The sequence below is a fragment of the Anabas testudineus genome, chromosome 10 (genome assembly GCF_900324465.2).
Source record: "Anabas testudineus chromosome 10, fAnaTes1.2, whole genome shotgun sequence".
NCBI lineage: Eukaryota > Metazoa > Chordata > Actinopteri > Anabantiformes > Anabantidae > Anabas > Anabas testudineus.
The window spans coordinates 22,225,876-22,242,487 of NC_046619.1; the positions used below are offsets into that span (position 1 = coordinate 22,225,876).

A 16,612-nucleotide genomic window follows, 5' to 3' on the forward strand; every position below is an offset into this window, starting at 1 on the left:
AAGGCGGCTTATTAATATAGTATAAGAACTTTAAATACTGAACATAGACAAAGAAAAGTTACACAACAAGAATAAAACAAAGGAAATAACCGTGAAGAGGATGAAGAAAATACAAATTGAAAATAAAACACAAATGAACAAAGATAACAGTGGGTCGAAACAGGGGAGAGTGGGTTCTGATAGAGCCACAAAAACAAAAAGAGGAGTGATGAGAGATGAAACACTAATGACCAACAACAGTTTAAGAAGATCATCATTTTGAAAGCTGCTGTCAAGTCTGACATGTCGGAGGAAAGCGACCCGTAGGAGAACAATTTACGCCGTTATTTTGTACCACAAGCCTCTAATTCTTGTTGTATCTGCTCAGATCCCTCAGGTGTTCTGGCTATTACGTTACTAACAGTATATGAGGTAGTATCATCACACAGCCCCTGCTTCATCTGTCTCCATCACACGAACATTTATTGTTATGGATAATTTGAAGAATGCAACAAAAAAGTTCCAGAATCGAGGTGCATGATGAATTATATATGGAAACATAGACACTAACTCGGAGATTGTGACCATGAATAAAACTTAGGAATGGACAATTCCACCGTCGCCGACTTTCGTGAAGGATTTTGTCTGATCTTCACACTAGGAACGATTAAAGATCAAGCGCTCCAGAACGGCTGAATTCCGTTCCCTCACTTATTTATGACACTGCATCCCTGTGTTGTCTTCTGCTTAGACGGTCTGAAGAATTAAATCTCCACAAAGCGGCTGCCAACGACCAGTAAAATAGTTACATCAACAAACTAAATAGTAGACTATATAGAGTAAATAAAACGAGAGGTTCTTAACGAACAAACCTAAAAACTAAATAATAAAGTAGAAAAAATACATAGAACCTAAATCAAATAAACATGTACCAGTACCAGTCTTTTTTATTTTTTTAGAGAGAATAAATGTCTGTTGATTTCATTTTAGATTTGATATTTGAGATTAACAGCTATAATCCTAAACTTGCTAAGATTTCATTCCAATCTCTCTAAAAGACGTGCTGCGCATTCCAGAAGATACCTGTCAAATTTTGGCATGGAAGTGCACGTTAGGTCGGGCGACATTCAGTTAACAGCCATTTGTTGAGTGCCAGCAGTCTGCTGAATCTCTCAGTTCGTACTCTTGACGGGGTGGTAGAGGACCACTGATGAACACCTGAGTGTCGAAGGAGCTCAGAGCGTTCAGTAGATCCCTGAAGTCTTGTTTCAGACCCTCTGATGGTCGTTTCATTATGTCAGTGGCTCCTAGGTGCACAATGATGTTTTTTACCGGTGGGTGTTCAGCCAGAAGACTGGGGAGTCTTTCTGTAATGTCAGAGACCAGATCTCCAGGAAAGCAGTAGACTCGGGTCTTTTTGATTTTTATGCCTTTCATGCCAGTAATAACAAAAGTCGCCCACAATCAGAGTTTGAGGCCCTGTCGTTTTAACCGCGCTCAGTTCTTCTCTCCATCGTTTGAGGATGAGAGGGTTTTCCCGTCGTCTGACTGAGACCTGGCCTCGGCTAATGAATCTTGGAGCGACATTTCCTTCTTCAGTGCTCCAGGACAATTGGGCCACAAGACTTGACGACATTTTCAGCTTCTTGGAACTCATCAAAGTCACTACGAGGTGTGATCATAGGCTGCCCTGCTTCACAGAACTTGAGGTTCTCTCTTAATCGATCAGCATCAAACTTCAGCACCTGAACATTAAAAAGATCAACTTCAGCAAAACGTAAAGTAAAAGTTCAAAAGGTGGTTTCAGAGCTCGATTGTTAGTTGTTGAGGTTTCTATACTGTAGAACAACACATGTTGTGTGGTCAGTGACGGTACCTTTCCTTTCTCCGTGTGCAGGGCGACAGCAACATGATCCCAAACATAAAAGCTGTGACGATGCTTAGGCAGGTTTCTAACTTCCATCTGGTTTTTATTACGACTCAACTCACAACTAAAAAGAAACACAACATGTTAAGAAACAGAGAAACGACAGAAGCTGTGGAACATCGAGGAGCTTAAAGAAGAAAACGTTCATACAACTAAAATAATGACAGAAGGATTGAAGCAACCCTGGCTCCTTTAAACATGATTACGTTTTTGTCGTGACGTTCTCTGTGTTTCTGATCATTAAGTCAGTTTGAACGGTGGACTATGAAACCTTGATCCTGCTCTGTGGACGTTGTGGCTGATGTCACTGACTGATCTGTGTATTTGTGCAGTACACCTCTGGAGCCATCAGGGAACACATTGATTATGAATTATTAGCATCATATTTCTGTTTAGAATCATCCGGAGACCTGCTGCTGTGAAGCTTCAGTTTACAAGAAAGAAATTAGAAAGTATTTGTAGTGACTGATAAATGCAGCTGTTTAATGAATGAATTAATGTGTTTAGTTTCCTTTACTTTCATTTCTCTTTTTTTATGAAACAACATTTAAACTTTTTGATTTGAACTAAACCTTCAACATTCTCAGTGTGATTTAAATGTATCAGTGACATTTTTTCACAACATGAACTGAGAACATTTTGCTGTTCCTCCTTCTCACCTGTGAGTCTCACACATGGCCTCAGGTCTCCAGATGAATCGTCCATCTTTAAAAGCACAGACGGCGTTTGGGTCGTCAGTCAGCAGGGGGTACTTTAAGAACAGCTCCTGATTGGCCGGGCTGTGGACCAGCACACTGTACATGACTTCCTGTTTGTACAGGACCGTCTCATACACCCGCAGGACCGGCTGAGCACCGGAACAGAACTGGAGACAATAAATAACAGTTTTAGTGGAAAACTCAGACTTCACCACGACAACTTTGTCTCTTTAACTGCTGCGAAACAAGTTCAGGAGACAAATCACAAATCAAACATTCAGTGAGCAATTCTGAAAATATGTAGATGTATAATGTTGTATAATATGCTGATATACTGTCTGTAAAGGATTTAAACTATTTAAAGAAATCTGGCCGACAGCTTCTGTGGAAAGTGTTGATGTTGAAAATAAAAATCTACGAACCTCCATGAAATTATCTAGAAAATGTTTGTATCAGGTTGATAAGAGCTGTAGTGGAGGAGAAAACCAGACTAACAAATGTTCACCGCTGAACAGTCAGTGTCACAGCTCTGATGTGAAGTTGAGTAGTAATGAAACTAGTAGCTGAACCACATTCAGCAGCAGCTGGCTGTTAGTTAAACTATATATTAGATCTATTTAACGTGATTCAAGGAGGTTCGTTACTTTATTAAGCTACAACTCTGGGTCATAAAACAAAACTGTTCATGTGTCAAGAAATAAGAGATTTAATAGAAAAGTCAGTGAAACTATCTAAAAAAGTTCAGATTTAGTAGTTTAGTCATAAAATCTTATATATAAAAAAAATGTATATATATATATATATATATATATATATATATATATAATATAATAATATTCTGTGTATAAAAAGTTCAGGTCCCCTGTGAAAAGTATTCCTGCAGTTTCCCCTGAGTTGCAGTTTTTCTACATCTTTACTGAATGTATGACGTGTGAACAATGACGAACCCGCTTTTTCTGAGAATCTTCACTCGGCCTGTCTCTGATGGAGCTTTTGACTGTAACTGAAGTGACTGTTAGCTTAAAGCTGCGGTTTAAGTATATAACACAGCTGATGTAACTGAAAAACCATCAGTTACCAGGAAACCACAGAGAATCAGACAGAAGCTATTAAACTGCTAAAAGTGGTTTTAGCTTTTCATCCGGTCTTATTTAATCAGAAAGATCAGAAAAACATTTTTCATCTTTCTGCATTTTCAAAATGCTTCACTATACTATATAAAATACTGTACACTGGTACTGGGTTAGTACCTGCTCACTGTAGGCCTCCAGCACCTCCTCCAGGGGGAAGGTGAAGCGGTACGATCCCAGCCGTGAGCTCTTCATGAAGGCCGGGGAGGTGGCAAACCTCCCCAGGAAGCTCTGCTGCCTCTGGACTTGCTCCTGGCTCCGGTCTGGGAAGGTCTTCTCCAGGAGCCCGGTCTCTGCTGCTGTTACATCATCAGGTCTCACAGACAGACTCCACCACAGCAGTGGAGTCTGTCTGCGAGAGTCCTGGGCCCTCAGAGGGTCCCGGGCCCTGAATCCACCGTCTCTCCTGATTCCTTTTAATCCAACTTGGTTTGTGTCGTGTTTCAGATGAGACACATGAAACTCTGGTCGAGGGTACGAAGGGATGTTTTCTCTGAAGAGGTACTGGTTTTCCAAATCTTGAGCTTCTTCTTTTAAATCATCCAGCTTCAAGTGTTGACCCTCAACAAAGTGTTCATTGTATTCTCTCCTGTTTTTTCGTTTCTGCATTGTCAAATATCTTCACGAGTCTTTACTGTCGGCAGAATCTTCTGACTGACTGATCTCTGGTCTCTGAGCAGCGAGACACAGATCTGAACCACACCTATTTCCTCTATCCATCACACAGATGAGTGATCATGCAAGGGAAGAGGAAAAGAGAGGCAGTCCACATGTTTTCAGTCATGAGTGTTTTTTTTATCTTACTTTTAGTTTTACTGTCCAGTATTTTATCTAATCTCTCTTCTCAGGCCTGTAAACACGTCTGGAGAGTGGAGCAAACAGGGTGTGTGTGATATGAGGTGTTCTTAGAAATCAAAAGTGAAAGTACAAATGAATTCATACAGTAACTTTAGATTAGATAAAGAGTCTCCTAAATCCTAAACACTTAAAGTGCATTAAATTGATTTCTGTTGTGATTTGGCGCCAATTCATATATAACTGAATTGAATTGAGATTGACGACCTCAGAACAAACTGAAGATGGACAAATTTATTTGAATCATCAACGTCACAGTAGTTTTGAAGAACTTTAAGCTTATATCATAATGTAAATATTGTTTTATGATTAATTTATCTAGTTTTATATAATAGTATCACAATCTGTGTATGTTACTGCTCTAAACATGAGTAAAATCATCGGTTACTAAACAGCAGCTTATGATGAAAACAGTGACTGAAAACAACAACTGGAGGTTTCTGTCCTCATTAGGAATTAAATATGTTTCACTGGTAAATCTGATGAACTTTAAACTAACGTCTGTGAAATAGTCCAGTGTAGAAATTTAATCTTGATGAGTAGCAAAAGAGATTTAGTTTGTCTTAGTCACAGTTTACTGTAGTAAATCTAATAATTTCTAATAAATAATAAAACAGTGACACATGAGATTAAACACAAGACAAGTGAATTTATTTCACCACATATTTATTTCTGCCACCATAAATTAACTTATTACATCACATTAATTCACTCAATTACTATTAAAAATCTAATCCCGACGATGTTATTTATCATTAAATCAATTCCAGGAACCCAGTAGATGCTGATTTATAAGGAGTCGCTAAGTAAAAGACATTTTTAGGTGAAAATGCAGATTTTTCCAGATGAGTTGTTCCTGATCCGACGATCAGTCACAGGCGTCGGGTTCAGTGACACATGAAGCTGCAAAGAGAAAGAAAATGAGATGATCATTTTTCAACAGTGGGTTTTACATAAAGAAAAGTTCTCAAAGAGAAAAGACCAACGAGCTCCATCATCCAGAATAAAATCAGTGATGAGACAGAAACTGCTCCTATTTCTGTTCAACAGGTCTCATCTGACTTGACTTGTGGTGTGAAAGGTTTTATTTAATGATGTTTAACCTTCAGTGTCTCTGTTCTCTGTGTCCATTAAATACTGGACCCAGTCCTGTACGTAGTCAACTGTCTCAGTGCTACTGACGTTGGATCCAGTGAACTCCTAAGTGTCCAGGTTGACTCTGGTCTTTTGTGGAACCTTTTAATCAAGCCGCTGGTTGAGGACTTGTGAGACATCTGTTTGTATATTTGTGCTCAGTTGTGCAGCAGAGCCTCACACTCCTCTTTCTGTCCCGTCAGTCAGTGCTGCTCTAAGAAGGGAGTAATACACAACCACAGTCCTGCATGAGCTCTTACACTTCATGGCAGTTTCTCCTGTTGAATTGTTTTTATTAATTTATTTCTCAGAACACGAACAGACTGATGAGTTGCAGAAGAACAATTATTAGTATTAGCAGTCGTACATTAGCCAGTTTTATTACTTCTTTCATCAGCACAACAGTCTTAAACTGTGCTAACATAACTTCTAAAGGGTTTTCTAATGATCAGCAACAGAATTATTATTTTAGTTTTAGTTATTATCATTTACTAAAACTTTGTTCTTTTCCAGATTCATTGTTGAAAGAGTTTTTCAACAATTAATGCTGAATAACTAGAGTTAGAGAAACAAAATGACTTCAGATTTATTAAGCTGTTTGTAGCTGTAATACCTGCCAATAGCTCTTGCAGTGACATTTCCTTCTCTAGTGAAGCAGGATCGTCTGGCCAAAGTTCTTTAACAAGAGTTTCAGCTTCTTTAAAACCGTCAAAGTTATAACGAGTGATTGTAGCCGGCCCTTTATCGCAGAACTTGAGGTTCTCTCTCAGTTTGTCACGATCAAACTCCAGCACCTGAAATTGAAAAGGATGAATTAAATAGTTTCCAGAATGAGGTGAAACTGCTCAGCTGGAGATGTCAATAGACATCGCAACCAGGGACAGAGTTTAGCAGGAACTGTATAAATCTGTTTAGTTACTGAACAAAAGATTTTGTTTTGTCACAATCAAACTAAAAATACTAAACAGAAAGAACTTGATCTGTCTACAAACTCTCAGAATCAGCAGTGAACTCACTTGTTCTTCCTCCAAATGCAGGGCGACAACAACATGATCCCAAACATAATATTCGCAATCAGACCCAAACAGCTGCCTAACGTCCATCTGGTTTTCATCACGTTTCTCAATCAGCTCATAACTGACAGAAAAAAAAAGAAAACAGAAACACAAAATGTTAATAAACTGCAGAACTAGTAGAAGATTGAAAGTACTGAAGAACATTAAAGTGCCTGCTCTGCTTCCTGTTCGTCCATATTTCTATTCTCTCTGTTTACCTGGTCTGATCCACCTGTGCTCCGCCCTTTAGAAGCAGGTCTGTCGTCTCCAATCCCCTGAAACCAAGCTCCAGCCTTCACTCCTGTTTTGACTTGACCTGTGTATCAGACCTTTGGGACCTGCCACAGGTGCTTCTGACTCTCTGCTCTTGACTGGGACTCTGGTTTCTGGATTATGGATCTATCTCTTGGTTTTCTGCGTATGATTATAGATTATATTTTGGACCTAGGATTACTGGATTGTAGAGCGGATTAATAACTTGGACTGTGTATGTACGTCTGCCACTGATCTGTTTGCCTTCTGAGTTTTATCTCCTCTCAGATCGTCATCACCTCCTCGAGCTACCAGACTGGATCTCTTTTATTCTCACTAAGTGATCCATTACCAACCTCCTAACTACAACTCCCATCACCTGGACACCCACCATTTTACTCACCTGGAGACATGTGCCTCCTCTTCTCGCTGACTTTGCCCTAACTCACCTGCTCCGCTGGTCCTGGTCCTCTAATCTAACACATTGAGTCTGACAACATCATCTCATGATCTATTATCTAAAAATATCACTCTTGTTTATTTCGCCCTGTTACCTAAAAGAACTTCTCTGGTTCTGGTGTCAGACCAGTGTCTGTCAGTTGTTTCTGTGAGTCTGACTAGAACAAAACCTCACATAGAGAGCTCCTGCTTTTAGTAGATGAGGTCAAAGGATGAAGTTCATGAAGCATCATACAACAAATAGATTATAGTATGTAATGAAATCATTTTAAGAAACTTTAAGCACGACTGAGAATCTTCACCTACATTCATTCACTCTTTACAATAATAATCCAGTGTCTAAATAAACCTGTACTGAAATAATCTTGATGTTTTGTCTGTCAGTCTGAATAACACAAAGTCTGCAGCAGCACAATGTTAAATACATGTGTTCTTATAGAATCTTGTTATTTTTATAATCCTGAACTCAAAAAGCACAATGTTGGAGAGATTGTTCTTATACTTTCTCTTCCAGTGCTTTCTGGGCAAACGACACCTCCTTAAATACCTCAGTGTGTTTCTGTTTCTGAATGTTTAAACTGCAATCACAAATACATTTCTATGGGGGAACTTAATTTTAACTGCGCTGGGTGTGATTGCGAACTAGGTTTAGAGCGAAAAAACACTTCACACACATCTGTATTAAAACTGAAACGAAAACCTGATCTTTTTCTAACCATAACCAAACTCCTGTGGGTTCCTTAAATCAAAAAAGGCATGAACATTCTCCTTCTCACCTGTGAGTCTCACACATGGCCTCAGGTCTCCAGATGAATCGTCTTTAAAAGCACAGACGGCGTTTGGGTCGTCAGTCAGCAGGGGGTACTTTAAGAACAGCTCCTGATTGGCCGGGCTGTGGACCAGCACACTGTACACCACTTCCTGTTTGTACAGGACCGTCTCAAACACCCGCAGGACCGGCTGAGCACCGGAGCAGAACTGGAGACAATAAATAAGAGTTTTAGTGGAGAAGTCAGACCTGATTCTGCACTGTAGAGGTCAAACGTCCAACTGTAGGAATAAGGTCAGTTTTTACAGACTGTTACTGGTCTGATCTGGTCTGTGCTGTGATCAGCTGCTCCAGCTGTGAGCAGATTTAATATTTCTGTGCCAGTACAGTGATACGTACATGCAGGTTCAAGTAAACAACATGAAGTTATAGGACAGTAACAATCTTAGAAGCTACAACGTGCAACTTAAACCATCGGTAGCATGAGACTCAATTAAACCACTCTGCTCTGTTCACCCTCCCTCTCCCTGCTTTAATAAGCTCTGCTTCTCTCTTCACTCCACCACGTTCTGCACAACTCTTCAGGTATTTAATGGTGTGAAATTGCAAAACATAAGACGCTACTAAACTATTTGGGAAGACATCCTTGCTATTTTCTCATTTGTTGAAAGGAACAGCCTCACTCCAGAAGTGAATATGTCAGAAATGTTGTTATGGAGCATATTTCTAGTAGAAATGTCAGAAAAAGGTTGCAAACTGTAACTTTAAAAATAATTTAGACTAGGGAAGAATCTCAGGGTACCTTTATATTCTGTATGTTGTGTCATCCCAGTGGTATTTAAAACTGATCCACTAACTAAAAAGTAGAGAATATACTGTATTTATAAAAGGTTGATAAGACCTGTCATCACTGACAAAGATTCACTTCTGATGGAAATCTTTTAACGTGAAGCCACTTCTACACAATGAGTAAAAAAGACTAAACTGAAAAGATCAGAAAAACATTTTTCATCTTTCTGCATTTTCAAAATGCTTCACAGTAACTTTCAACAGTAATAGTACTTCTACTATATAAAATACTGTACACTGGTACTGGGTTAGTTCCTGCTCACTGTAGGCCTCCAGCACCTCCTCCAGGGGGAAGGTGAAGCGGTACGATCCCAGCCGTGAGCTCTTCATGAAGGCCGGGGAGGTGGCAAACCTCCCCAGGAAGCTCTGCTGCCTCTGGACTTGCTCCTGGCTCCGGTCTGGGAAGGTCTTCTCCAGGAGCCCGGTCTCTGCTGCTGTTACATCATCAGGTCTCACAGACAGACTCCACCACAGCAGTGGAGTCTGTCTGCGAGAGTCCTGGGCCCTCAGAGGGTCCCGGGCCCTGAATCCACCGTCTCTCCTGATTCCTTTTAATCCAACTTGGTTTGTGTCGTGTTTCAGATGAGACACATGAAACTCTGGTCGAGGGTACGAAGGGATGTTTTCTCTGAAGAGGTACTGGTTTTCCAAATCTTGAGCTTCTTCTTTTAAATCATCCAGCTTCAAGTGTTGACCCTCAACAAAGTGTTCATTGTATTCTCTCCTGTTTTTTCGTTTCTGCATTGTCAAATATCTTCACGAGTCTTTACTGTCGGCAGAATCTTCTGACTGACTGATCTCTGGTCTCTGAGCAGCGAGACACAGATCTGAACCACACCTATTTCCTCTATCCATCACACAGATGAGTGATCATGCAAGGGAAGAGGAAAAGAGAGGCAGTCCACATGTTTTCAGTCATGAGTGTTTTTTTTATCTTACTTTTAGTTTTACTGTCCAGTATTTTATCTAATCTCTCTTCTCAGGCCTGTAAACACGTCTGGAGAGTGGAGCAAACAGGGTGTGTGTGATATGAGGTGTTCTTAGAAATCAAAAGTGAAAGTACAAATGAATTCATACAGTAACTTTAGATTAGATAAAGAGTCTCCTAAATCCTAAACACTTAAAGTGCATTAAATTGATTTCTGTTGTGATTTGGCGCCAATTCATATATAACTGAATTGAATTGAGATCGACGACCTCAGAACAAACTGAAGATGGACAAATTTATTTGAATCATCAACGTCACAGTAGTTTTGAAGAACTTTAAGCTTATATCATAATGTAAATATTGTTTTATGATTAATTTATCTAGTTTTATATAATAGTATCACAATCTGTGTATGTTACTGCTCTAAACATGAGTAAAATCATCGGGTTACTAAACAGCAGCTTATGATGAAAACAGTGACTGAAAACAACAACTGGAGGTTTCTGTCCTCATTAGGAATTAAATATGTTTCACTGGTAAATCTGATGAACTTTAAACTAACGTCTGTGAAATAGTCCAGTGTAGAAATTTAATCTTGATGAGTAGCAAAAGAGATTTAGTTTGTCTTAGTCACAGTTTACTGTAGTAAATCTAATAATTTCTAATAAATAATAAAACAGTGACACATGAGATTAAACACAAGACAAGTGAATTTATTTCACCACATATTTATTTCTGCCACCATAAATTAACTTATTACATCACATTAATTCACTCAATTACTATTAAAAATCTAATCCCGACGATGTTATTTATCATTAAATCAATTCCAGGAACCCAGTAGATGCTGATTTATAAGGAGTCGCTAAGTAAAAGACATTTTTAGGTGAAAATGCAGATTTTTCCAGATGAGTTGTTCCTGATCCGACGATCAGTCACAGGCGTCGGGTTCAGTGACACATGAAGCTGCAAAGAGAAAGAAAATGAGATGATCATTTTTCAACAGTGGGTTTTACATAAAGAAAAGTTCTCAAAGAGAAAAGACCAACGAGCTCCATCATCCAGAATAAAATCAGTGATGAGACAGAAACTGCTCCTATTTCTGTTCAACAGGTCTCATCTGACTTGACTTGTGGTGTGAAAGGTTTTATTTAATGATGTTTAACCTTCAGTGTCTCTGTTCTCTGTGTCCATTAAATACTGGACCCAGTCCTGTACGTAGTCAACTGTCTCAGTGCTACTGACGTTTGGATCCAGTGAACTCCTAAGTGTCCAGGTTGACTCTGGTCTTTTGTGGAACCTTTTAATCAAGCCGCTGGTTGAGGACTTGTGAGACATCTGTTTGTATATTTGTGCTCAGTTGTGCAGCAGAGCCTCACACTCCTCTTTCTGTCCCGTCAGTCAGTGCTGCTCTAAGAAGGGAGTAATACACAACCACAGTCCTGCATGAGCTCTTACACTTCATGGCAGTTTCTCCTGTTGAATTGTTTTTATTAATTTATTTCTCAGAACACGAACAGACTGATGAGTTGCAGAAGAACAATTATTAGTATTAGCAGTCGTACATTAGCCAGTTTTATTACTTCTTTCATCAGCACAACAGTCTTAAACTGTGCTAACATAACTTCTAAAGGGTTTTCTAATGATCAGCAACAGAATTATTATTTTAGTTTTAGTTATTATCATTTACTAAAACTTTGTTCTTTTCCAGATTCATTGTTGAAAGAGTTTTTCAACAATTAATGCTGAATAACTAGAGTTAGAGAAACAAAATGACTTCAGATTTATTAAGCTGTTTGTAGCTGTAATACCTGCCAATAGCTCTTGCAGTGACATTTCCTTCTCTAGTGAAGCAGGATCGTCTGGCCAAAGTTCTTTAACAAGAGTTTCAGCTTCTTTAAAACCGTCAAAGTTATAACGAGTGATTGTAGCCGGCCCTTTATCGCAGAACTTGAGGTTCTCTCTCAGTTTGTCACGATCAAACTCCAGCACCTGAAATTGAAAAGGATGAATTAAATAGTTTCCAGAATGAGGTGAAACTGCTCAGCTGGAGATGTCAATAGACATCGCAACCAGGGACAGAGTTTAGCAGGAACTGTATAAATCTGTTTAGTTACTGAACAAAAGATTTTGTTTTGTCACAATCAAACTAAAAATACTAAACAGAAAGAACTTGATCTGTCTACAAACTCTCAGAATCAGCAGTGAACTCACTTGTTCTTCCTCCAAATGCAGGGCGACAACAACATGATCCCAAACATAATATTCGCAATCAGACCCAAACAGCTGCCTAACGTCCATCTGGTTTTCATCACGTTTCTCAATCAGCTCATAACTGACAGAAAAAAAAAGAAAACAGAAACACAAAATGTTAATAAACTGCAGAACTAGTAGAAGATTGAAAGTACTGAAGAACATTAAAGTGCCTGCTCTGCTTCCTGTTCGTCCATATTTCTATTCTCTCTGTTTACCTGGTCTGATCCACCTGTGCTCCGCCCTTTAGAAGCAGGTCTGTCGTCTCCAATCCCCTGAAACCAAGCTCCAGCCTTCACTCCTGTTTTGACTTGACCTGTGTATCAGACCTTTGGGACCTGCCACAGGTGCTTCTGACTCTCTGCTCTTGACTGGGACTCTGGTTTCTGGATTATGGATCTATCTCTTGGTTTTCTGCGTATGATTATAGATTATATTTTGGACCTAGGATTACTGGATTGTAGAGCGGATTAATAACTTGGACTGTGTATGTACGTCTGCCACTGATCTGTTTGCCTTCTGAGTTTTATCTCCTCTCAGATCGTCATCACCTCCTCGAGCTACCAGACTGGATCTCTTTTATTCTCACTAAGTGATCCATTACCAACCTCCTAACTACAACTCCCATCACCTGGACACCCACCATTTTACTCACCTGGAGACATGTGCCTCCTCTTCTCGCTGACTTTGCCCTAACTCACCTGCTCCGCTGGTCCTGGTCCTCTAATCTAACACATTGAGTCTGACAACATCATCTCATGATCTATTATCTAAAAATATCACTCTTGTTTATTTCGCCCTGTTTCCTAAAAGAACTTCTCTGGTTCTGGTGTCAGACCAGTTTCTGTCAGTTGTTTCTGTGAGTCTGACTAGAACAAAACCTCACATAGAGAGCTCCTGCTTTTAGTAGATGAGGTCAAAGGATGAAGTTCATGAAGCATCATACAACAAATAGATTATAGTATGTAATGAAATCATTTTAAGAAACTTTAAGCACGACTGAGAATCTTCACCTACATTCATTCACTCTTTACAATAATAATCCAGTGTCTAAATAAACCTGTACTGAAATAATCTTGATGTTTTGTCTGTCAGTCTGAATAACACAAAGTCTGCAGCAGCACAATGTTAAATACATGTGTTCTTATAGAATCTTGTTATTTTTATAATCCTGAACTCAAAAAGCACAATGTTGGAGAGATTGTTCTTATACTTTCTCTTCCAGTGCTTTCTGGGCAAACGACACCTCCTTAAATACCTCAGTGTGTTTCTGTTTCTGAATGTTTAAACTGCAATCACAAATACATTTCTATGGGGGAACTTAATTTTAACTGCGCTGGGTGTGATTGCGAACTAGGTTTAGAGCGAAAAACACTTCACACACATCTGTATTAAAACTGAAACGAAAACCTGATCTTTTTCTAACCATAACCAAACTCCTGTGGGTTCCTTAAATCAAAAAAGGCATGAACATTCTCCTTCTCACCTGTGAGTCTCACACATGGCCTCAGGTCTCCAGATGAATCGTCTTTAAAAGCACAGACAACGTTTGGGTCGTCAGTCAGCAGGGGGTACTTTAAGAACAGCTCCTGATTGGCCGGGCTGTGGACCAGCACACTGTACACCACTTCCTGTTTGTACAGGACCGTCTCAAACACCCGCAGGACCGGCTGAGCACCGGAGCAGAACTGGAGACAATAAATAAGAGTTTTAGTGGAGAAGTCAGACCTGATTCTGCACTGTAGAGGTCAAACGGCCAACTGTAGGAATAAGGTCAGTTTTTACAGACTGTTACTGGTCTGATCTGGTCTGTGCTGTGATCAGCTGCTCCAGCTGTGAGCAGATTTAATATTTCTGTGCCAGTACAGTGATACGTACATGCAGGTTCAAGTAAACAACATGAAGTTATAGGACAGTAACAATCTTAGAAGCTACAACGTGCAACTTAAACCATCGGTAGCATGAGACTCAATTAAACCACTCTGCTCTGTTCACCCTCCCTCTCCCTGCTTTAATAAGCTCTGCTTCTCTCTTCACTCCACCACGTTCTGCACAACTCTTCAGGTATTTAATGGTGTGAAATTGCAAAACATAAGACGCTACTAAACTATTTGGGAAGACATCCTTGCTATTTTCTCATTTGTTGAAAGGAACAGCCTCACTCCAGAAGTGAATATGTCAGAAATGTTGTTATGGAGCATATTTCTAGTAGAAATGTCAGAAAAAGGTTGCAAACTGTAACTTTAAAAATAATTTAGACTAGGGAAGAATCTCAGGGTACCTTTATATTCTGTATGTTGTGTCATCCCAGTGGTATTTAAAACTGATCCACTAACTAAAAAGTAGAGAATATACTGTATTTATAAAAGGTTGATAAGACCTGTCATCACTGACAAAGATTCACTTCTGATGGAAATCTTTTAACGTGAAGCCACTTCTACACAATGAGTAAAAAAGACTAAACTGAAAAGATCAGAAAAACATTTTTCATCTTTCTGCATTTTCAAAATGCTTCACAGTAACTTTCAACAGTAATAGTACTTCTACTATATAAAATACTGTACACTGGTACTGGGTTAGTTCCTGCTCACTGTAGGCCTCCAGCACCTCCTCCAGGGGGAAGGTGAAGCGGTACGATCCCAGCATGGAGCTCTTCATGAAGGCCGGGGAGGTGGCAAACCTCCCCAGGAAGCTCTGCTGCCTCTGGACTTGCTCCTGGCTCCGGTCTGGGAAGGTCTTCTCCAGGAGCCCGGTCTCTGCTGCTGTTACATCATCAGGTCTCACAGACAGACTCCACCACAGCAGATAGTCTTTGTGTGGGTCCTTGAATCCACCGTCTCTCCTGATTCCTTTTAATCCAACTTGGTTTGTGTCGTGTTTCAGATGAGACACATGAAACTCTGGTCGAGGGTACGAAGGGATGTTTTCTTTGCAGATGTATTTCTTTTTACCAGGTGGAGCTATCAGTTTCAACTCAACCAGCTTCAAGTGTTGACCCTCAACAAAGTGTTCATTGTATTCTCTCCTGTTTTTTCGTTTCTGCATTGTCAGGTGGAGACTGATGTGGATTAAAAAGATGTATGAAAAGTCTTTGCTGTCAGGAGTACCTGCTAACCGTAGTTTAGAGACAGATCTCTGGTGTCTAAGTACAACTGAGTGGTAATAAATACTAAACATACAAACCACACCTACCTCACATTGCACAAGAGACGTGACATCATTCAGAGTAATACAGTGAGTAATTGTTAGGATTCAGTTTCATTTCTCTTTCTTTTCCTCCATGTTGTGACTTCCTCTCACTAAAATCACAATATTACATAACAATCATATTAGTGTCATATTTGGGTCCAAAGATAAATATGGGACAAAAGATCAACATTTCAGTTTTTATTTCCAAGTTTACATCTGGATCCTAAACACAACTAAAGAACAGAACAACCTTTTGTTTAAAGGTGATTACGTCTGGAGAGTGGAGTGAACAGTGTGTGTCTGATATGAGGTTTTCTTAAGAATCAAAAGTGAAAGTCAACTTGAATTCAAACCACTTTTCAGTATTTGTCTCATATTCATCTGTTGACATCAAACACAAATGTTTTCAGTCTACAGCAAAAATGAAGGGACTGGACTCACTGTTCCAATACTTTTGGAGGGGCGTGCACCTTACTTTATTGTTTTCTTCTTGACTTTTTTTATTACCATGTACCTCACGTGTAAGTCACTTATGATAAATGTAAATGTTGTTTGTCCAACCAACAGACTAAACCTCAAAATGATTTATGGTAGGCAAACTAAGGCAAACTGGCCCCGGGGCCATGGGCAGAGACTGAGAACATCTTCAGTCTGCACTGAAAAAAGAATTTTAGAATCTCATCATAATTTTGATGAAATATGTTACTCAGAGTTGTGATGCTTCACTTAAAGTATGGGAAACTAGGGACACACCTTAGAAGGAGAACAAGCTTTGACCTGGTGGTTGCAGCTGGAAGTCAGAAAAACCACCACCCTTCCTGTGAATCGGAACACGCAGGAGAACAATCTGGGTTGGGTGCAATGAGCTGAGTGGCAGGTAAAGGTGGGCCTGGGTGTACTTGTCCCTTGAGATCATAGGTCATTCAAACCTACTGTGTCTTTCATGTGACTCCCTCTTACTCACACATGTTCTGAAATGTGTCTAATAAGTGGTCTAACAACTAGGCCCAAGAACTGTGACCTTTTTCTGCACATTCCCTTTGTTTATGTTTGTTCTCTCATCTGTGGCCCCCTTTTTTGTTTCAGATGCTACCCTCCCCCTGTATGCTCCTGACTCCATGACTCGCCACATCAT

At 39.7% G+C, this 16,612-nt stretch overlaps 2 protein-coding genes across 5 annotated transcripts in view; both read right to left on the bottom strand.

Annotated features, from left to right (window-relative positions):
- Nucleotides 1–4,393, bottom strand: part of LOC113160323 — a 76,697-nt gene extending 72,304 nt beyond the window's left edge. For both annotated transcript variants that reach the window (XM_026357536.1, XM_026357537.1), the window contains exons 1-2: nucleotides 3,855–4,393; nucleotides 2,566–2,771 (exon numbers count right to left, since the gene is read on the bottom strand). In XM_026357536.1, the coding sequence (XP_026213321.1) occupies nucleotides 2,566–2,771; nucleotides 3,855–4,343 (695 nt within the window). In that variant the 5' untranslated portion in view covers nucleotides 4,344–4,393. The remainder of the gene's footprint in view (nucleotides 1–2,565; nucleotides 2,772–3,854) is intronic.
- Nucleotides 4,394–5,238: 845 nt separating this feature from the next.
- LOC113160347 lies at nucleotides 5,239–15,427 on the bottom strand. 3 transcript variants are annotated; one of them, XM_026357568.1, is made up of 6 exons: nucleotides 15,086–15,427; nucleotides 9,363–9,576; nucleotides 8,266–8,467; nucleotides 6,740–6,860; nucleotides 6,337–6,517; nucleotides 5,239–5,492 (listed from the first exon to the last, which is right to left on the bottom strand). In XM_026357568.1, exons 1-4 carry the CDS (start codon nucleotides 15,331–15,333, stop codon nucleotides 6,850–6,852), a joined length of 675 nt encoding a protein of 224 aa, XP_026213353.1. In that variant the 5' UTR covers nucleotides 15,334–15,427; the 3' UTR covers nucleotides 5,239–5,492; nucleotides 6,337–6,517; nucleotides 6,740–6,849. The 3 variants fall into 3 exon arrangements, 2 of the variants coding, with proteins under 2 accessions (XP_026213353.1, XP_026213352.1); XR_003298685.1 differs by lacking the exons at nucleotides 5,239–5,492; nucleotides 6,337–6,517; nucleotides 6,740–6,860; nucleotides 8,266–8,467; nucleotides 9,363–9,576 and adding exons at nucleotides 10,748–11,001; nucleotides 11,847–12,027; nucleotides 12,250–12,370; nucleotides 13,775–13,976 and having other exon boundaries at nucleotides 14,880–15,427; XM_026357567.1 differs by lacking the exons at nucleotides 5,239–5,492; nucleotides 6,337–6,517; nucleotides 6,740–6,860; nucleotides 8,266–8,467; nucleotides 9,363–9,576 and adding exons at nucleotides 10,748–11,001; nucleotides 11,847–12,027; nucleotides 12,250–12,370; nucleotides 13,775–13,976 and having other exon boundaries at nucleotides 14,872–15,427.
- Nucleotides 15,428–16,612: the final 1,185 nt, after the last annotated feature.